The sequence below is a fragment of the Myodes glareolus genome, chromosome 6 (assembly GCF_982192425.1).
Source record: "Myodes glareolus chromosome 6, mMyoGla1.1, whole genome shotgun sequence".
Taxonomy (NCBI): domain Eukaryota; kingdom Metazoa; phylum Chordata; class Mammalia; order Rodentia; family Cricetidae; genus Myodes; species Myodes glareolus.
The window spans coordinates 34,912,824-34,935,946 of record NC_142031.1 but is presented as its reverse complement, the minus strand read 5'-3'; the positions used below and the strand labels follow the sequence as shown (position 1 = coordinate 34,935,946).

General features: G+C 35.8%; 1 protein-coding gene across 3 annotated transcripts in view; it reads right to left on the bottom strand.

The window, feature by feature from the left end:
• The window catches only part of Ctnna2 (catenin alpha 2), a 1,097,293-nt gene that overhangs the window by 6,105 nt on the left and 1,068,065 nt on the right, over positions 1-23,123 (bottom strand). For 2 of the 3 annotated variants that reach the window (XM_048416544.3, XM_085690683.2), the window contains one exon: positions 18,697-18,840. The exons of the other annotated variant lie outside the window; for it this stretch is intronic. In XM_048416544.3, coding sequence (XP_048272501.1) covers positions 18,697-18,840 — 144 coding nt within the window. The remainder of the gene's footprint in view (positions 1-18,696; positions 18,841-23,123) is intronic. 3 annotated transcript variants of the gene reach the window in all.

Sequence of the window (23,123 nt, the reverse complement as noted above, 5' to 3'; positions counted from 1 at the left end):
TATTTCATTAAAGCTGGTCTTACACTGAACATGCACCATTTCAACAAAATTGAACATCAACTCAGTCATACTCTTGAAAACAATGCTAAAATATTTTCTCCCCTTTCCTGTATTCTTTCTCCATTTTCCACCCATGTAATTTCCCACACAGTTAGTACTTCTATGTTTTATCAACCACTTTTCTTAAGTGATAAGTATGTAAACATGAACAAACTCAGACACGGATTGTCAGATGTTCCAGAGGATCCAGAAGAGATGAGAGACAGACTTAAAAGCTTAATTTTCTATGAGGAGGGCCTTAGTAGTGTGTCAGGTGCTCAAGGAACCACAGAAACAGAGAATTTTCTTGGAGTCATGTAAGGATGGATAAGGCAGGAAAATGGGTTTCCTGTTGGTAAAAGTTTAATGCATAACAAGTCACAAATTCCCATTGCCTCTGGCTTTATATCAGTGTGCCTAGGCATGACTGAGAACATAAAATGTTAAGGTGTTACAGAGATGAGTTTAATTTGTGTGTTTTATCTAACAGTTATTTTAGGGACCATTAGAAATATTGGAGAGAGTATTGGGTATCTAGATACAAAAAAACACATTCTGCTTATATTAATAAATCATCTTAATTTCAAAATGTATAAATATACTATATATATATTCATTTATGTTTTTTCTTCTCTTAATTTTTTACAGAGCAAGATAAAAGAATGCATCATAAAGTCCTAAATTTGTTTTCTTTCTGAACATCCAAAAGTACAAAATATTTACTTAAAAATTCTCAGCATAAGACTTTCAGATAAAAAAAATCAATATCTTTTTAATAATCTAAGAGATTACATTATCAAAAATGAGCCTATTTGATTAGAAAATAGTTTTGGTTGACAAGGGAATCATGAAGGAATTAGCTATCCAGAACAACGGGATGCTCGCTGGAGCCAATGAACAATAAAACAAATGCGGTTTATGTTTTACAATTTCCTTTAAGAAATAACAATAAAAAATGATGTCTAAAAGTGCAAAATGTAAAAGACATGGAAAACTCACTGGACTAAAGGGTCCAAAAAACTCAAGTGTTTCAGGATGTCATGCATAAGGGTCAGGAAGGTAAGCACAAAGATTGGGATGCCACCTGTACACTCAGCATGCTTTCATTTACAGCAGCCATGTGGTTTGAACCCATTTTAAAATAATATGTTTATATCTAAATAAAATGATTAGAACCAAAAATATATAATGAAATGTAAAAAGGCAAGCCATGGAAATACAAACTGTTCCCTGATGAAGAATAATGGGAATGTGATGGGAATGCTGGCCAAATGAAAAAATAGAAAACACAAGTCCATTCAGAACTTGTTTTGGCAATATAAACACTAAGAAGGGTGCTTGATGACAGTGAAATGTTCAACAGCCTAAGAGAAAGTGCACTTCACTTTCATGTCAAGGCTAAAACTATTCTATTTTCATTACCTCAACTCCAAGCTAATAACAGTGAATATAGAACTAGAAATAGGTTCCACAAATATGGCAGAAGTCCATTTTAGTCACTTGCAAGATTTCTGAGTGGCTAAATAAGATAGCTTTAGTACAGAACAGGAAATAGTTTTAGTGGCACTAACCTACATATTTTGCAAGGAAAAAACTATGATAAAAAAATTGAGAATAATTTTATTAAAAGGCAGATACTTTCAGAAAACTGCAGCTGGCCTTTAGTTATATTTAAACTATTACCCATCCCCACCCCCACAAAAATGTCTCACATTGCTTGCTGGTGTGAGGAGATTTTGCTACAAGTCAGCTTTGCTGTTAGTGAATGAAAAAGCTAGAATAGAGCAATAGGATCTATAATCTGCCAAGAACATTTTTTGTTTGTTTGTTTTTTAATAAGCCCATGAGACTTTGAAAATGTATTTGATCTCCTTAGAAGCCATGACACATCTGAAATACTTTGAAATCGCTACCTCTTTTCTAGAAATTATATTAATATATTTTTTTAAATCTTTAGCAAGTCAAGAGCAATAAATAAATCAAACAAAGCTGGGGTGAAAAAACTTAGCTGTGTCCCTTCTTCCCCAATATAAAACATGTTAGGATGCTTATACACTGGCAAAAATGGGGGAAAGAACATGTCTATTTTGGCAAGTTATCATTTTGTTACTCTCTCCACTCCCTCAGAGAGCAACAGTAAAATAAAGTTAGCAAAACTGGTTTTCTTTTGCTCAAAACTACCAGGAATACCAGATAGTGATTTACCACTCACTCATGTAGTCTTCAGGGCAGACATTATTAATCTATCACAGTACTTTGTTTACTCAGAACTGACTAAGTGACAAAGGAAAAGGCAACATATTAACTTCCCTCCTCCAAGATTTCACTTTTCCACAGAGTTGTTGAAGACAGTGTGGTACCATTTACAGCACAGATAAATAATTCACTATATTAGGTTTATATGTATATGAGCTTAAATACCTTTTGATTTCATTACTGCCCATCAAACCATTGACAAATACTTTTTATTTAAATGACACACATTCCCCCTTTTATTCCAATAACTAATTTTTTAGGAACAGATTGTGCACTTCTTAGTAATGGCACTTTGTTATGAGTTTTCAATTAACAAAACTGTTAATGAGAATATGTAAGTCTTAACAGAAGTGCAAGTTATTTTAGGAAACTATTTTTAAATTAGGTAATAAAAGCTAGCAACATATATTAAGAATCATTGTATCTGAGGTAAAAAAAAATAAATGTCCCAGACTGATTGTCGTTTAACCACAAGTACAAAATGTAATATGTACCAATGTCTAACAGATATCACCTAGGATATTGTCAGATATCCTGAGCAATTAGTCTGCCCTAGAGTCATTTTTCTTATTTGATCACTCAGTCTTGTATGACAGGTATTTTCATTTTAAGTAGAGGATCAATCATGACAGAACGGGACACAAGAGATCTGTTGTTTTCTTCTGCAGGGGGTCCTTGAGCTCTCCCAGAGAGGCAGTTGGTGTTCTACCAGCACTAAAAGTCAGTCCTGAGGAAATCTGTATGTATTGGCCAAAGATTAAATTGGCAAAGATCTTAGCACAAAGGTACTGCAGTCTCAGACAGGCTAAGCAAAATGTCTACAAACTCTCACTGAGAGACTCACCAATTGGTTCCCAGGTAACTCTCCACTGGATATATTTGTGTCTTGGATTTTTTAATTCATTTAGGTAGGTAGTAGAGCTTCATAGTCGGCCAGTTCACTGATTAACTGTCTTAATTTGCATTTTTTCAATTATAGGTAAGTAAACCTTGGGGACTCCCATGAAGGCTTAATTACAGTCAACACATTTTCTAAATATGGCTTAAAGCCATTTTTTCTCTACCAGTAAAGGCTGAATAATTCTTGCTCAACCCAAACAAGAGGTTCTTGCTACACTTGAGATGCTTTGCCTCTTGTAAAATTAGGAGCAATTATGTCTCAGGCACCTAGGAATTCTCCCATCTTTTCCTGACTTTTTTCCTCCTTCCAGCTCCCAACATCATCCCACCATTCAGGACTTCATGGCCTATTGATCTCTAAAATCTTTGCTTCTGTGTGACAGAAGACTTGTGAGGAAATAAATTCATCCGGTTAAGAAGTGACCTATAAATCTCCAGACACACACCATGACAGAGTATTTGACAGTATCTTGGAGAGTGTCAGTTTTTGTGTCGCCATATGAGTACACTGCATATGCATTGTATATTCACTGTTGACTGTGTCCTCTCTGATCATATATATCTGAATGATTTACCTTCCAATTTTTATATCTTATAGCTACTTCTCAAAGGACCAAGGTTTCTTACTGTGCTCCCTATGGAGAGCATCCCTACTTTCACTCTTGCTTTTTCCAATGGCCCCACTTCCCAACTTTCATCACAATGAGGCAGTATAAGAGAAACCCTTCTTCAACAGCTATGACTCAACCTGGATTAAAGGTCCAATGGGATTGATCACGAACTACGTGATGTTTAATGAGTTACTAAACGCAGCTGTACTCGAAAGTCTTGGTCTTTATACTACACAAGAATGTTTATTGGATCATTGCTTGAAGTAGAAAAAGCAGGTATCTATAGCCACACTAACTGGATAAGCTACTACTGGATGACTAGGTAGTTGCAATATAAATGTAATTTCTATGTAGACATGTGGAAAGATATCTTTGATAAACAGTTAAGTGAAAATGGTATGCTATTGATCACAATACAGTATAATCTACAGTTTTACTAGATTACTAAGTGCTAAATGTAAAAATGCCCTTAGTTCACGGACCTATGTACCAAATCCTCAGCTCTATCTGTCCCCTATTACTATTGCAACTTTTCATTCCCAAATCTTTTTATCCTACTTCAGTTTTCCTTCACTCTCCACCCTCAATCTAATAATTTGGATGTGTATTTTATTCTGCCTTGACTGACATTACTTCAGTCTAACTTTTATCCTTAGCAGAATCTTATACTTTTCATGGATAAAATGTGGAAAAGAGTTTAGAAAAGGAAAAGAGAAAACATGAAAATGTCTGCATACATTAGCACTATTAAATCCTTCAGAATGCAGAACTAATCAAGAGTCAATACAGAAATATTGACGATCATAGGTAAAACTCTGATGCCCCAAGTATCTAGCAATACTTAGGGCTTGGCAGTGGCTAGAAGAAGTGTCTACTAGGAGTTGGTAAGAAGCTAATCTGGCTAAGAAACTGTTATGCTTGAGTTGCGAGACCACCACAGAGCCGACTTTCCATGCAATTACACAAGGTTTCCTTATTGTTCTCCAGGCTTGCAAGCAAAAGCTGCTTTGTTCCACACACTGAGGCAGAGGGTGAAGAAAAAAGACCCAAGGCTCACATTGCAGGAGATCTTCAAAGAGAAAAACCACAAGCAGGGAGTTGCAGGCTTTAACATTACCTGATTGGTTTGGGGATAGCTGGCTCAAGTCAAGAGGGGATTTTTGCAACTTTCCACCAGTAACTGGAAGGAAAACTTGTCTATTTAGCTTCTGGTTGGCTGTCCTTGAGTCTCTGGGAAGTCAAACAATTTTTGGACCAGTTCTGGCTTTTCTCTGAATTTACAGGTACATGGGGTGGGGCACCTACGGTGGGGCACCTCTGGTGGGGTGCCTGCTAGGTTAGACTCTCACAAAGATTGGGCCTGGGTTTAATATAGCTTTCGTTTTGTCTCTTCAAAATCAATATTTTCAATCTAATTTTAGAAACATTAAATGAAATAACCAATATATGATAAAGTGTTTAACCACTTAACATAAAATTTCAATAATTCAAGCTCTAATTCTTATTAGATGTTATTTAAAGTAATATCTTCTAAAAATAAAAGGAAGGTAACTCCTTTTATTAAGATCCATGACTTTTAACCTAATATTACCTAATAACTGTCAATCAGTGAAGACCATCATCTCAAGGCATGGCTTATCTTCACAAAAAAACAAAACACACAGTTCCACTGTTCCCTGAATTCTTTTCTAAATCAATAAATCTGGTTATCTATTTCCTTTCCTTTTCTTTTTTCTTTCTTTTCTTTCTTCTTCTTCTTTTTTTTTTTTTTGGTTTTTTTCATGACAAGATTTTTCTGTACTTTTGGTTTTGGAGCCTGTCCTAGAATTAGCTCTTGTAGACTAGGCTGACCTTGAACTCACAGAGCTCCACCCTGCCTCTGCATGCAGAGTGCTGGGATTAAAGGCACCCGGCATAACTGTTCATCTTTAAATACACTTTGATACCTATCATCTCCAGCTGAGACTAACCTTGTCTCAATATTATTTAAGGGAGTATGATAATCTCATCAAATTAAGATTCATGAAAATCTTTCTACCATTATTTCCTACTGGTAGCATTTATTATATTAACCACATAGAGTAGAAAAGAGAACATAACAAGGGAAAGTACAATTTTTTTTTAAATTCAAGATCATTAAAAGTCAAAACTGGGAAACTGCATCTTTTAGTTAGCCTGTACTCAACAGGAACAAGGATAATTTATATGCACTCTCCTTAATGCCCTTATCAGATCTGTACAGTTCCTCAGAATTCCCTTCTATAATAAACATGGCCTGAGACTTCCTCCGTTGTATGCTCTGTAGTGTATGTGCCTTCTGTCCTCATAAGTACTCTTACAAGGCAGTCTCCGCTGGATTCATGTCATCTCTTTTAACTGCACTAAATGAAGTCCTCCTTATTTTGTGATCAGTTTCTGTGATCTAAAGACAATTTTGGTCTGGAATTACTAAATAGAATGCTCTAGAAATAAAGCATCTCAAGTTTTAAATTATGCACCATTCAGTCTTAGTAGCATGATGAAATCTTGCACCATTTCTTAGTAAATGAATCAAACCTTTGTCTAGTGTGTATGCAATAGTCATTCCATATCTGAGCTTGATGACTATACTGTAGAGAACTCCTTATGCCTAAGTTTCAGATATCCACTTGGGACATCTCGGCTGTCATTAAGTAGGACTACTGTATATTAATTATCGTTTTTCTCTAATATAATGATTATCTTCTTATAATTCATGAGTAACAATCTCCTAAATAAAATATTTAAAACTAAGTAAAATGTTAGACACATCTATAGCTATGTAAAATAATTCAGTACATTAACCCAAATTTTAAATTTTTTTTTCATTATAATAATGAGAATTAAGACAAAAAGAAAGTTCCATAACTCAAGTGTTCATAAGAGGTCCTCAGTATAATGCAGGGTTTAAAACCAAGTAATTTTAATTAAATTAGTTTTAAATTTGAGCAGTTGATCCATAGCTTTTTATAATTGAACACACTTTTTCTGTCTACTTTTAGTAGACACAGAAAAATTGCCTTCAAACTGTTCCTTCACTGTAGTCACTGTTTTTCCATCGTGAACTGTCACCACAATCACTTCCATGTGATCACTATGTGTACCTGCCATAGGTTTGGATGTGGATTTCACCTTGACCTAGGAATACAGTTCAATAGAGATGCAACAATAAACTCAGTTCATTTCTATATCTATTGCACTTCAGATTCTCGAGTTACCTTTCAAAGATCCTTTGGCATTTAGAGAATAAGCGAATCTTTTGCAGTTCTCTTCTTACTGACTTTTCCCCCCATCTTCTTAAGCTAGTAGGAGCTCTATGAATCACTCCACCTCTACCTAAAACCCACTCCTCCCACAGACCTCTTCTCAGTCAGCAGCCCTTCCCTTCTTCATACCACTTAGATGAAGCACCCTGAGTAGTGTGCTGCCTTTTGCTCTCTCTGACACAGCATCTTATTTCCCATCATCTCCTATGTTCTCAGCTTTCCCTTGCTATTGGAATCCATCTTACCTTCTGCCCTCTGATCACTCACGTTAGCCAACTCTTCAAATATCACTGTTAGTTTTTTTTTCCATACTTTGTCCTAGCCACTCTTCTTGCTTCCTGCTCTTTACCCACTTCACTACTCAAACAAAAGACAGAAGCATCCTCTCAAATGAACTCAGCCTGTCACCACTCTCCGCAGCCTCTTCCAGGGGCTCTCTACTTCAGTGTCAATCTCTATCTCAGTCAAATAAAGGGCAAATCCAAACCTTAGTGAAAGCTAAACTGAAACAGTTTCTAAATTTCAGTACATTCCCACCCTGGTGACCTCAGTTTGTTTTCTACTTTCCCTTATAAATATTTTCCATAGTCTTCCCATCTAATCCATACTTTATCTTGTACATATTTGCGCACAAACCTGCAGTTTTCCAAACACCTCCAACAGGATCCTATTGAGTTATTGAGACATTAAAGACTTGGAAATAGAAATGGAAAGACACACATGAAACTAAAATGCAAATGTGTAGGTTAGGATGCATTCCTTCTACCTAATCATCCTTCCATGGAAGTAAAACCAAATGCATGAGTCTGTCAGAAGAGTAGAAAAGGTTCATAATTGACAAAGTATATGAGCCAAACTACAATACACATTGATTCTATGACTTCTTCCATCACTGTAATTTGAGTAGATTTCAAAATCAGGCTTCTTCTTCATAAAACATTTCATAAATAAAGAATTGAAAATATTAATGTCCACAAGGTAGGAAGGTGCAGTTGCTAGGCAATATGTTAGCACCATATAAATTCTCTCAGATCTTTAAAACAAGTACATATGATCATCCCCTTCTCTACATATAAGGCAACCAGAATACAGAATATTTAACATTTTGTGACAGTCTTCTTTGAAGAGAGGAGCCTACTATGGGATTCTCATACTCTACTCTCTAGCATTCTGAGTGTAGTAATAGAAATATTGTAGTTCACACACCCTGGGCAACAATCTACTTGCTCACAAGCATGAGTCATGTGACCAAGAAGTCATCCAGGCTAGACAAAGGAAGCCACACCCCGCAAACACCATCTTTGCCACCATGATTCATGGCTGAGTGGTGGGGACATCGTCTTCAGGCTCTAATTCTCTTTCCAGTAACTACAACTCTCCAAATGAGCCTCTCCATAGTCAAAGCAAACTTGATTAATGACAACGTCTACTTTTTCTCATCTGAAGATTTTACATAGATCACTTCCCATATACCATAGAGTTAGGAAAAGAAATGATTTAAAAATTTTTACAATTTCAATTTCTACATAGCCTTTTAATGTGTCATCTAGCAGACACTATAAGACCAAAAAATGATACAGTAAGAATTATGGTCATTATCATCTGATAGCACCTGACATGTGACATTTCCTAGATTCCCTCAACTACTGCTCTGCAGAACAGACCCTCCTAAACTGTGCTCTCATTTCATAAAGCACAAAACTATCCATGAGAGAAACTATCTCTGTGTCAGTTACTTCCTATAAAAGGTTGGGACAGTCATTACTATAAGTCTCTATTTCTTCAAGTATAAAATGACGTTAATAACAATGTTTTTCAAAGTTTATTATGAGGTCTGAATAAGACAATATAGAAGCTTAAAACACATTTTTTTTAAAATTTGAAGAAATATGTGGCTATAAATGATTATTACTTTATTGCTTCTAAATTTTGGAATAGCCAGATATCACTGGCCCAAGAAATCAGTTTGGTAGCAGGTATTCCAACAGATGACTCAAGTAACTGGCAAGAAAAGGAAAAATAAAAAAGATTTTCCAGAGAAGGTGAATCTCCACCTTGGCCCTGTTTGCATGGTGGCCGAGTTAATCTCAAATTCATTCAGAAAAACTTGTCTTCAGAGGATACTATACAGGAAACATGTTTTAAGGGGTGGAAAAGAAATGGACAAATTCTAAGAATAAATTGAAGGGATGCCATGCTTTCCACATGAGCTAATAGCTCATCCACTAATCTGCCTTTGGTGTCTTCATCACAATTCTGCTGCATTTCTTGCTCCAATCAAAGAGCTATTTGTTTGCTGCTTTGTGCTCAAAAGTTTTGTAGGTCATGTCTTCATGGCTACCATTCTAGGTCCTTACATGCAGGTGCCTTCTTGCCCTTTATTGCTGTGTTTTCCATAAGGGTTCCCAATACAGGAAGCACACTGGGATTAGGTGTTGGCGGAAGTGGGATAACTGGCAGTCAGCTCAGTGATGGATTCTTAGTGGAGGCTTCTCTTTAAAGTAAAGTACGAGATGTGCGTGCTGGAAACTAAAACTTGATAAGTATTCTCTTTGCTAGGTTATGCACTTTTAGATATCTCCCAATTTGACATATGTCCTATAACCAAACTTATTATATCTTTCCTGAATTAAGCCTAATTTTTAAAAAAATAATACTGACTTTAGCTTCACCTTCTCATTAGAAGTTGAATGAAATTTATGAGGAACCTACAAAAAGAAAGAAAGATTGTCCTTGTGTATCGTGTATTTAGTAATGTACCACCATTCCACGTCTTTATCTAAAAGAAGACAAAAAGGGCATATGAAGTGGTTTCTCTTTAGAAGCCAGGATGCTTCCTCACACAGGTGCCTGCCAGGGCTTGGCCTAGTTTGAAAATCTCTAGTCTTACTCTCTCGCAGTGAATGAACTTGATTGAAAATGTAGCAAAAACACCCGAGGGTTCTCTTTCATATAAAACTGGCCATATTTTTGGTTCAACGAAGAATCTCTATGGATGGACAACATATTGTCTGTATTCTCTGAAGAGAGACTGAGACACACAAGAAACTTGCATAATTCACAGATTAAAGAGAACGAATCCTCAAAAAAAAAAAAACAGGACATGCATAAAAGTATTGTCAAAAATCAGAGAGAAATATATCAGTTTCTGTTGAAAAGGAGTTTGAAACTTATGAGTTAAAAAACTTATTGGTGGAAAAATACCACCTTATCTTTAAGACGACAGCAACTGTTAACCCAAGAACAAGATAAACATTAAAGGGTTGCAGGTTGATTTTAGCATGGGCAAAATGCTGCATCTTACCACATTTAATATTGACATGAAAATTTTGCCAAGGCAAAATTCTTCTCTAGGCTATCCTGTGAATCTAGTCTTGACAAATTTAAATCACCTAAATACGTATTACAAGACTTAGGGGCCTCTCATTTTCTCCCAAGAGACAAAATGTGGCAAGGCTACAGCTTGCTGTACTATATCACTGCTGATATATCCCCAAGTAGTGCCTCAACTCTGAGGTTATACCTGCAAGAGTTCTCTCGCTTTATTATAATTCTAAGCTGTAAAACAAGTTCAGCGCTTGACAATAATCCCATGGTTTCAAGGCTCACCTGGCAAAAACTTACATACTGACTATAAATATCTCAAAAACAACTGCAGTAGAAATTTGAATTTCAGCATGGTCATTAGCCTAATGCACTAGACATTATTGAAAAAATAATATTTTAAGGAAGGAACATAATCTATCACTTCCTTTTTTTCTTCCATCTTAAAAATTTATATTATCTGTCCCCACCACACCGATTTCAAAGTGTACAGAATGAACAAAGTGCTATAGTAATTCCATTGTTTTCACAGTACTTTAAAAATCAAATAAATTACCTGTATCAGCGCATTGAGGATAGAAACTTGCAAGTTCTTAAATGTCATAAACACAATGGAATTGTTTTAAACTCCTTGCTTATACAAAGCAATAAATGTAAGTCATTTTAACCCATTTAAATTTTTTTTCTAAATATTAGCATGAAACAACTGTCTTTAGGAACAGAAAGTCCTGGATCTGTAAGTTAGGGGGTATCTGTTACAACTAGGAAGGAGATAAGGTGATGGTGGGTAAACTACTCTAATGGGTTTCTAACAGTCTTTCTTTTAGCAAAGTACTTCTCCATGCCCTGAGGCCAGGCCAACACTGAGGGGCAGAAAGCAAATCTTCTTCCCTTCTTCTTCCCTTCTGCCATTTTATTCCTTTCCTAAGAGAAGGAATACAAGTGGACCCTCTTCAAAGGGTGTGTATTCTGAGTCAAATGTCAAAAATTTTGTTGACTCTAGTACAGTCAAATATCACTGACTAGCAATGAGAGGTTGCTGCAGGCATCTAGTACAGAGAGTTCAGAGATGATGTTAAACATTCTACGCTAGAAAACCATAACAACCCTCACAGCAGAGGGGTTCTGGACTACTCCAGACTTTGTAAACAGGGAAAAAAAGAGTCTTCCTATTTAGGAGTCTCAGAATGTCTTTATATTCTAGGAAGGTCTCACCTTAGCCCATGAGGTTGTCCCCTCTTTTCTTTCTAGAGTCCAAATCCATCTATATGAGGAACATTTTAGAAAATGAATGCTGATCTGTATTTGCTTTTCAAACTCCAGTTTGAGAATAGTAGAAGCAAAAATATGAGTATCACCTACTTTAGTAGCTAACTGTTGCTTCTATGGTCTCAAAGGTGAAAATCAATACTTTTCTCCTTTCTCCAAGTCATTTTCCCTGATTTCAATCAATGCCTCTCCATATGATTCCTCTAAACTCCCAATGATGTGCTATCTCTGTGAGGCAGATCCCTGGGACTGGTTGCTCAGCTCCCTGAAAGTTCAAAAGTTTGACTTGGGGCAGACATGATGAAAGAGAACAAGAAGGTATCTACGACATAAAAAAATAATAATAATTAAAAAAAAAACCCTGTAGCATAACTTTGGAAAGAACAAAAGTGGGACATCTCCCAAGTGTCCCTTCTTCCTGTTTTTGAGCACTTCCCTAGCTTTCTGCACAGACTGATGGGTATAGGGTAACAGCTGTTATCCATGAAGAGAAAACAGAGAAGAAATTTAACACTTATAATTGATTGTTGATTCAAATATATAGTTATGCAATTAATATTTTTAATACAGACCATCATCTAGGTCAAAATTCGGGAGCATAAAAACATGATTTTTTTAAATTAAGATGAGAATGCTAAAGTGCATGTTTTCCAAAAACTATCACTTAAAGCCATCTAACAACTGGTCAGTGCTCTTCCAATATTCTCCTCCCCCTCCCCTGTCTCTCTCTCCCCCCCCCCCGCCACAATGCTCCCAATTCACTTAGGAGATCTTACCTACTTCCACTTCCCTGGAGGATACATGCATGTTTCTCTTAGGATCCTCCTTTCTACCTAGTTTCTCTGGGCTTGTGGACTGTAGGCTGGTTATCCTTTGCTGTATGTCTAATATCCACTTATGAATGAATACATACCGCGTTTGACTTTCTGGGTCAGATTTATCCCTAGTGCATGGGCTGACTTTCTGAAGCCCATTCCTTATCGAAGGATACCTTGCTCAGACTGGATACAGGGTGGAGGGCCTTGGTCCTCTCTCAACTTTAGACTTTTTTGACTCCCTTTGGGAGGCCTTACCCTTTCTGAAGAGTGAATAGGGATAAGGTGGAGAATGTGAAGGGAGCAGGAGGAAGGGGGTAGGGGAAACTGGAATTGGATTGTAAAATGAAAAAATAAACTTTAATTTTAAATTTAAAATAAAGTAAATAAAAATGCTATTCTAGAAAAGAATACTTCTCTGAATTTTTCTTTCTCTCCTACTTCTTCTCAATATTCTTTTTTCTCTCCCCACCTCACACACCCACATAAATATACATCCCTTTCACAGTTGTGGAGATATAGAGCTGCTTAGTTTTGTTATTCCTTAACTTTTTGTGGTGGAACGTGACAAACAAAATATCGAAGACCATCCCTCAGATTTTTATAGCCCCGCCGCACTCTTCCTTTAAGTTCATCATTTACTATGTCCTTAGACTTACTAACCATCATCCTTATAGCGTTTTTCCTCATTCTTAGCCAAGGTTTAAATGGACTATTTGATGAATAGTCTTATATTACTGCTTCAGTGTGAATGTGAAATGTCCCACTCAGGCTCATGAATCAGTGGTTTATCTACCAGATGATAGCTTTGGGGAAATTATTAGAGTCCTAAGGGAACTGACCTAATTGATGGATTGATCCTTCAATGGAGTCATAATATGGTGGCATTATTGGGAAGTGGCAAACAGTAGGAAGACAGTCTTAGGTAGAAGAAAGCCCCAGGGGGTTTGTCAAAGAGGCAGTCTCCCTCTCTCTTAAGGCAAGCAGACTTTGCTACAAGCTTCCACTGCCATTATCTTCTGCCTCAACCTGGGTCTTGAAACACAAGAGTCAAACGACCATGATTGGCAATCAGAAATAGTGAGCCAAAACCAGTAAGTCCACCCAGAAATTGGTCTCTCAAAGCATTTTAGCTGCAGCTATGAAAACCTAACTAATAAAGTTACCTTTAACTCTCTAAATTCTTAACTTCTAATGTTTAATGTTTTTTCCATCTGAAACTTCTTCCAAGAACAGAAAGATGAGTCAGTTTGTTACTTTGCAGATTTTGAAACAGAGGTGTGAAAATGAATCACCTGGTGTGTGTTAAGAAGTTGGTAGTTAATTAGATATTTCAAGATCCTACACTCTATCATCTTTATTCAAGAAGTCTGCTATTAAGCCCAGGTTCTGCATCTTCATAGTCTCCTCGTAGCCTCCTCCTACCCCTATGCTGGTTTATTCATGCAGATGTTCTGGTCATTAAAAGAGAGAAAAAGAGCACTGACTGAATAACATTCATAATAAGATACTTTCTACCCTTCTCTGGCATTTTCAGGTCCATCAGCTTAAAATGTGCTTATACATGAATAGTATGTTTTCTGATTTTCTCTTCGGAGATATTATACTTTCTTCTCCCAGGAAAACTTATTCCATAGTAGTTCTATATCTGAAAAGACATATATCTATGTGTGTGTAAATTATACATATACATATATATGCTTTCTTTTGACTCTTTTTCTCCTTTCTACCTAGATATTCAAAAACTTTGCAATATATTTCATTCAGAAAGATTATTGTAATGTATCAGTGTCACTTGTTTCAGACACCTGTCTTCCATGATAATTTCATCTGTGTATCTATGTATACTATATCAAACAGTAGACATCACATTACACATTCAGTATGTGTTAATTTAGACATCTTAGTATTTCTAGAATACCCAAGAAGTATGCTTGCTTGGACTTGGGTAAAGAGAAAACGTCAACTTTCTTTTGGGAAAAGCAGTTCTAACATCACTAGCCTCCTTTAACGATCTATAATGTCTTTGAAAAATAATTGAAGTTTCATTTGAACTTTGTATCGAACAATTAGTTCCAACAGAATTTTTCCCCATTGGAAAACTGCTTTTGATCACTAAAATTCAGTGTTCTCACATAGTCAAGTTTATCCTGTGAAAAAAGTGATTTCCTGAGATAATAAAATCTAAAAGGTAATTTTGATGTCACATTAGGAAACTAAAAAGCATTTCGCGGAATGGAGTGAGCCAAGTCTTTATTTAGTTACAAAGCCCTGAGAATCTGGAAAAGGGATAGGCTGCAGGGTAGTTCTATTCGTGGAAAGCAAGTCTGTTAGAAAGGTCAAAATAGTAACTTGGATGGATTTAGACAAGAAAGTGAGGCCGAGTACAAGCCGAGTACAAACTATAAATCTTCACTGAGTCTATATCACAGAGGCTTTTGTATAAGTTTTTGTTTGTCCATATGTGTAAATCAGATCTAAATCAGAAACCTCTTCCAAGTATTTCAGGGAAAGACATACAGTTTTACTTAGTACTTAAACTTTATCAACTCTGACTTTTCTAGGGCACAGAATGTGTCATAATTCTTGATTCTCTTTGCCTTCCAAATTCATCCTTATAACACATATTCTCATTGACTGGTGGACATTTCCATCACGAACTAAGCCTTCTAAACCTGCCAAAGATGTCTCCAGAAAAAATGATTCCTTTCTATTTTCACCAGAGAACCAGTTACCCTGGGGGCTAAATCCTTTCCCTTCAACTGTCTTCCACAAATGGGTATAGGTATCGTTACATGACATTCTGTGTGACTGAGAAAATGGCTCTCTAGCTTTATCTTCATTGAAAACAATTACAGTTCATTCACTTGTGGGCTTCTCAAGTTGCCTAAAGAAGTAAAGTGTGCTGTAAACTAAACTTATGATAAAGTCAGAAATGATTCAGGAAAACTACAAGACCATCAGTAGTGACTTTAATTCTGATGTAAAACACATCTGAATACAGGGCATCCTCAAGACCGTTAATATCTCTGTGATCTTGAAGACCTACATTCTTATCTGGCATCCTCATGTACAAAAACACAAGCACCAATACTACGAAGGTTATTTACTGCCACTTCTCACAAAGCCATTCCACAGCATTTTGTTCTGTGAGTTTGTTGTTCCCAAATAAACAAATTTAAGGTCTAAAGATAGTTCCTGAAATAGCAAATTTCAGATTTTATATAACATTAGGAAATGAAGATACTTATACTGGAAAATCTAAACTAGGTCCTTCGCTTAGAAGATCACAGGGATATTTATTAGTTACTAGAGCACTTTCTGTGTTAATTTCCAAGTTGTCACTTGGCAAGTGATTAGAGTTGTCAAAAGTTGAACATTCATCAAGATCCAGATGAACATTTTATCTCCTATATAGCTCATACTTTAGTAGTACCTACCAACTCTCTACTTATCTAAAACATATTGCATATGTAACCTTGAACTTCAGAGTCTTCAATGTGATTGTTTTTATTGAGCATCTAGTAGGTATGTATAACTCTTAATGCAAAACAACTTTTAATGCAAAACAAGTTTTCTAACAAAAAACATAAAAATATTGAATCCTAAACCAATAATTCTTTAGAAACAGCATAGCCACTTATCATGGTACCACTTCTCCTTACATGTCAGTTAATTCAGAACTAAGTGGGATATAGAGAACAAGTTAACCAAATGGTGGTTATATGCCAAAGAACATAGACTATTAATATATAGTATTAGCCAAGAATAGTACACCAGATGGAGGATATATTTTAGAATCTATTTTTGAAGGAACTATTTTAAGGATTGAATATATCTCCAATATAAAAACTGTATTTTCCAACTATTCAGTCCTCTTTTTAACTAATATTTTTTAAATACCATGAAAATGTAGAATTTTGGGGTCTATATAATGAGACTACATCCTTTATAGGCCATATACCTACTTCATACATAAGAAAAGCAGTTTCTCAAAAGACCTAAATCATTGACTTTGGGTAAATCTAAGTAGTCAATGACAGTAAGAGGATCAGTATATCAATTGCAGATCTTAATTACAACTGCTTTTACAATCCACCATCTCCTTTAGAGTATATGTTTGTGCATATATAAATTATAATTTTAATACATATAAAATACATTAAAAAACACTGAACACCACTATAGATGGAACATGCACATGAAAATCAACAAGTGCATGCATGACACATTCCATGATAGACTCTCAGCGTACACCACAACCACTCTCAACTCACGAAGTTTAAAGATGATTGTGTTCCAAGAGTTTGGAAAAAAATTGCCATTTCTTACCTGGCAGCTGTATGAAGGGGTTGATAAAAGACATTAACAACTTGAGCTATGAGTAGACATCACATTTTCTAGCACTGAAAAATTGCTCCTACCTGGGACTTAGGAATATAACGTTTTAATGAGAGGTAGATAAAAGATTTGATGGGGACAACCAAACATGTAGCATTCTCATGTGCATAGCAACAGTAGGTTGAATGTTGGTGATTACCACCCAAAATCTTCCTATTGGCTTGATTATCTTTAAGAGGTCTAAAACATCCAACACTGTAGTCAATTCTTTAGACTAGGCATCTAAGAGAGAAATTAATTCTAGAAACACCACCCTTACAGGTACAAAATTCTCAGTAACAAAACAATCCAAAGCTTAATAAAATGTAAAGTTCTACAAATCTGTTAAAAGAAGTATAGGTTCTGAATTAAACAGAAAACAGAGAAACTGTTAGGGAGAATTATGCCTATTTGTAGTTGTGGATTTGGATAAGTGGGAAAGCGTGTCTGGGACAGCCCAAAAGCCCTGGAATCAATCCTAGGACCACATTAAACTTGGTATGATGGTGTACATATAATCTCAGCACTCAGGAGATGGGAGATAAGAAATTCAAGGTTGTTCTCACTTAATAACAACTTTGAGGTTCCCCTAAGATATGTAAGACCCGTTTCAATAAAAAACAAAGTAAAATAAAAAGGATCTCCATTTTCAAACTGCCCCTATTTTCTACCACCATTGCACATAAATAAGCACCTAAGACTCTATACTTTGAAAAACATAAATGGCAGCCTCAATGTGTATTTTGTAATGCACATAATCGACACCTAAATATGTTCATTTCATTCCAGAGGGTCCATGTTCTGATGTTCAAAAATAAAAGAAAGTAAGAAAGAAAGAAAGAAAGAAAGAAAGAAAGAAAGAACGAAAAAGAGAGAAAAAAATAAAGAAAAGGAAAAAAAGAAAAAAATCCACCTTAGTCTTTCCACATCACCTAAAAGGTGTAACTGCATTCATGATTTCCTTTTGCCCACTCAGACAAAATCCTCCAGCTCCAGCATTGTAATAAGTACCCAGGAAAGAACAAGGAAAAAAAATAAGAGAAAGGCTCACTCCATCTTGTCTCTCTAAACAGTAAGGCATATAAAGAGCTAATCAGCCACAGAAACTAAAGAAGGACGCCTTCCACACATCTTAACCACCAAGTGACCCCCCCAAAAAAAAACAACAGTGTTACAACATTCAACAACAACAATAACATACAAAAGGAGGTAGTATATTTGGTTGTGACACTTTTAGAAGGTCATGGCCTAAACTTGCAAGGGTGTTAACTTTTTTCATTTTAAAAAAAAGTTAATTTTGTCATGAGGAAGCAATCATTGGTTGGTTGTTCGTTTTTGTTTTAAACCCAAATCCAGCATGTTGAAAATACATCTTGCCTTTTTTACCCCCATGGATTTAGAAGTCCTACAAAAGCCTCAAGGCCAATGCTAATAAAGGACATTGCAAAGCCCTGCAATTCTCTTTAAGGACAAATAATCAGCTTATCATCCTCTTGGCTAGCTGTCTTCAGGGGATTACACAGAGATTGCTGGATAGATACATTGCACATTACACACTTTCAGTCCCAATGGGAAGAAAGGCTGAAATGCTATGACAACACCATGTGTGCTTCTCAAGTTTGGATGACAGTTGATCTATGCTCAGATTTCTAAACCTTCTCAAAAACAAAAAGGACCTTTGCTCAAAGTTGATTGGGTAAAGAGTGTTTCAACTTGCATATGATCATTTGCCTGGAATTCTAGCCCGACCCTACCCCACCCAACTCTACAGAATTAATAATTACAAAAGATATAAGATTATAAAGTGAAGTTACTTACCATGGAGGAGTCACTGCTTCCACTCCCGATTGGAGCTCCCTCAGCACAGGTTGGGAGGTGGGTAGAAAGTTGACTAGCCCTGCCCCCATCTATGACATCACAATCTACCTCATAAAAGGTAGTGAAAGTGCTCTGAACTCCTGTCTGATTTCCGAGAGATACAGAAAAGAGAAAGTGAGAGAGAGAGCAAGAGAAAAAAAAAATCCCATACTCTACTTGGGAGGGAATTGGGGAAGTGGAAGAGGGAACGGGGAGTTACCTAGGAGAAAGAGGTTATGAAGGAATTAGGTGTTGAAAGAGATATGTACCAGCCTCCTTGACATTAAGCAGCCAGTCATTCAGACTCCTCTTTAGGTATCCAACAGATAAAGGGACCACTGGGAGGAGGATGAAGAAGTACCCTCCCTTGCCCAACACTGTTGGGGTTAGTTATATGGGCTCAAAAGGAATGACTCCTCTATTAAAAGGATTGAACATTGCCAAAAGAGAGAGCAAGGGCTATCTGTAACTCTTAAAGCCTGGAACAAAATGTGGGGTTTCCAGGTGCCTTGCTTGGAGGTTCCAGTATCCTCTTATGTGAGCTTGGTCAAGGTCTTGACTGCTATTCATGACTCAGCATGTGGTATAAAAGGGATACTTACCTCCTTATTGGGGAGCATTCATTGTTGTTGTAACTGCAAATTTTTACTATTGATTTGGAACCCAATGTTGGGTTGTGTGAATGGCATGAAAAGATAAGCCAATAATCAATGCCCATTTCTACCTTTAGAATTCTTAAATTTTCTCAATATATGCTATTCTGAAACAATCTTCTTTGTCTAGTGCAGTGTTTCTCAACTTGTTTGTCATGATCCCTTGACAGTTTCCATGTTAAATATCCTGCATATCAAATATTTACATTATGATTCATAACAGTAGCAAAATTTACATTTATAAAGTATCAACAAAATACTTTTATAGTTGAGCATCACCCCAACAAGAGAAATTGTATTAAAGGGTCTTAACATTAGGAGGGATGAGAACTACTCGTCTAGTGAAACAGATGAAAAATAAAACCACATCTTTTCCACAAGAACTGTGTTAGTAAAAAGTAAGATTCTAAATTATAACTTTGGCATTGCCAAAGCCTATTTGCATACACATTAAATAAAATGCCAAATGTGTGACTCTCTAATTTTTAAACAATGTAGTTCAATTCCTGATTCTATTGTCACTTAACAAATATATGTGTATTACAATAATGACAATACAAATTATGCAAACTTGGCAGGTTTGGGAGCAGTTTGAAACATGTAAGTTACTGAATTTAAATTAATGATAGATTTAACAACATCCTTCCCATCTACAGCTTGAAAATAAATGTTGGAGACATCTAAAAAATGTCTTCGAAGAATTCAAAATGAAATCAAAGAAAAAATATCAAGTATGTATGCAGAATGGAATTTCCTTACATTGGAGTATCCCTGAGTTAGCAAAAGCAAAAGTTCCATTACATGAATTTTCCTTGCTGTATTACTATATTTTCATTTTATATAATTCTATGTATAAATTCAAATTCAGCATACAATAGCATTTATTCATGAGATCTTGAAACTAATGGCCCTATGAAGTTTCACTTCATATGTAATAAGTTTTACATATTGAGTCATTGATTAGTTGGCTTATCTTAGTTATTTTTTAATAATTTGCAATGTGTCATTGGTTTTAGCTAATAAGCATTGCCTGATTTTTTTTCTTTGTAGAGAATACACTAGTCAATTATGGCTATTATTTTCAAAGCTGATTCTGAAATCTTAGGAAATTGAGTCATCTCATGTGTTTCAAAAATTTAAAGGTCATAAAGATTAATGATGCAACTGCCCATTTTCCAATAAACATCTTTAGATTTTTGACTACACAACAAAGAAGTTATAATTTTGCTCCATTAAAATAAAAGAACACAAATTGAGTTAAGTAGTTTATAAATATGGTAATAGAGCATACTGAACTTGGACCAAAATCCTTAAGTATTTCTTAATGTCTGCCTATTAATAATTGGGAAAAGGAAAACAATTTCAGGAACCCAATGCAAAACTAGGCTGCATCAAAAAGATGCAAAATAATACACTGTGCTGATATTTCACATGAATTTGGTGGGACTGATTGGGAAAATGCCTGTAATGGTGATATTAGTTAGAACAAGATAACTCACTTTGATGCTGGATGCAAGCCAATGGTATAGCACCTTGACAATGTACATACACAGTCTGTTCGACTTCAACTGATAATTTGTTGCATGCTTTTTCCATGATAGTAAAACAAATGGATGAAGAATATCTTCAAGATAAGACATGAAGTGAGTTTAAGGCAGGGCAGAATTTCCTGTCATCACAGTTACTATGTCCATCTGACCAAGAACATATAGAGCGGCTTTTAATTTCTTTGCATTAATGAATCTAATTTAATTGCTAATACAGAAGATTGAAAAGAGACCACTGGAATGATAGGGGTACTTTAAAATAATGATCTGCGGATGTCTTTATAAACTAAATGAACATGAAAAACATGACCAGGCCAGGACCACACGACTTGGCCACAGTGTTATTACAGAAGAAGAGTACTTCAAGAAGTCTTAATAAACCATCACAGGGGCATGTTTGAATCAGAAGTACCTAGATAAAGGGATAATTGTTTGGCTTGTTTGTATTATTGTACTATCTTATCTATAGAAAAAAGAGCAGAAAAGAATAGATACTTCTTTAAAAATGACCCTGACTGAAACTTTTCCATGATAGACACTCCCATGTGCAAAACAGATTTGCCAAAGAAAATGAATGAATGAAGTGAAGATATAGATCATAGAGATTTGACAGAATTTCTAACTCCAGTTCCAGTCAACTTCTCTATCAGCAAAGTATCTGAATTGATGAAGGTATTCAGAGAAAAGTAATAGGACAACATATAGTGTTGATGATGAGAGGAGCGATTAGCAGTCTCAATTAAGAAAGCTTGCCTTCTAGAAGATAGGATTAAGATGAAGGATGTAAAATACATCTATTACCTAAAAAGAAAGTGATTACTCAAAATTAGGATAAGATGATGTGTTCTGAAGCAGTTCAGGAAATCTGAAATAAGAAAATTCCATATTGCCCATCCAGAAGCCTTTCCTATTTATAAGACTATAATGTGTTACATATATCTCTTCTAAGGGCTGTCATCAAAGTCCTATTTGTAAAACATTTAAATTAGGCTGGAGAAAGCACTTGACAAAATCATCTATAGGGACAAAATATAGACAAAAGGAAGTGAAACACACTTTCATTTTCAGAATTCAGTGAACCAAGAGGAGAATAAAGACAGAGGTAGCCATCAGAAGGTACCCTTCCATCCTAGCAGAAAATCTTGAACATCCCAGCAAGCTGAGAAACTATGTAGAAAAAGAGATGGGATACATAGTCTAATAAAAAACACAACAAACAGAAAATATCCTTCATGGTAATTATTTGCTAGTAAAGACCAAGAAGCTTGGAAGGACTTATCAGTCAACCCATACTGCCTGTTGTATCTTCACATAGTACAACCGTGCGAGAGTCAATGAATGCTGAATTCAAGGCATCGGAAGCTATCTGATGTGGGTGAGAAATCAATGAAATTCCTTGATTGGTAGTCTGCCACTGGAAATTAGTGTTACCCCCAACACACGTTTTGTATGAAAGCTATCCCATCTCTAGGCTCCCGTATTTCACTAACCATGGTCACAGAGATCATCATAACCTAAGAAACCTTCCATCCAAAATGAGGCATTCTGATAGAACTTTTATGCTAAATCATGAGAACTTGCACAAACACTGATACTGCTTAGAAAACTAATCTTTTCAGAACTTCAGAAGATCTAGTATTGAAAAGAGCCCCTCCTGTCAGCTTTGTTGTGTTTTGGGGCTTTTTGGGTAATGGAAAAATATACAAAAAAAAACAACAATGGAATCCCCAGATAATCATTAGCATAGAATTTAATATTGAGTTTCTTAGTTTTATCTACTTAATATTTATATCAAGTTTTATACTTCATCTGTTTCCTTCAGTATCATTGCTTCAGCGTAGAAGTTTTGCTGGGGGCAATTCAGAGTAGAAATGAGGGAAAAATCACCATACATTAGCAAACAAAGTATTTATTAGTTATAAACCGATTGTAAGTAACTGTTGCAAACACTGATGAATCTTAGAGGGAAACCAGAAAGCCAAGACTGTATTTCTATAGACTTTATTCAGTGAATACCTTGACCTCCAAAAATTATTTGGTTTATGGTCATGGAGCAATAACACATGAAATTGCTCTTATATATTCACAATTGTATGAAAGGTTTCCTTTACAATGCTGATCCAAGCATTATTTTAAACATTTCTTGTGCTGGACACCAAACACGAGGGCCCTAAGCTTTCCAGGCAAG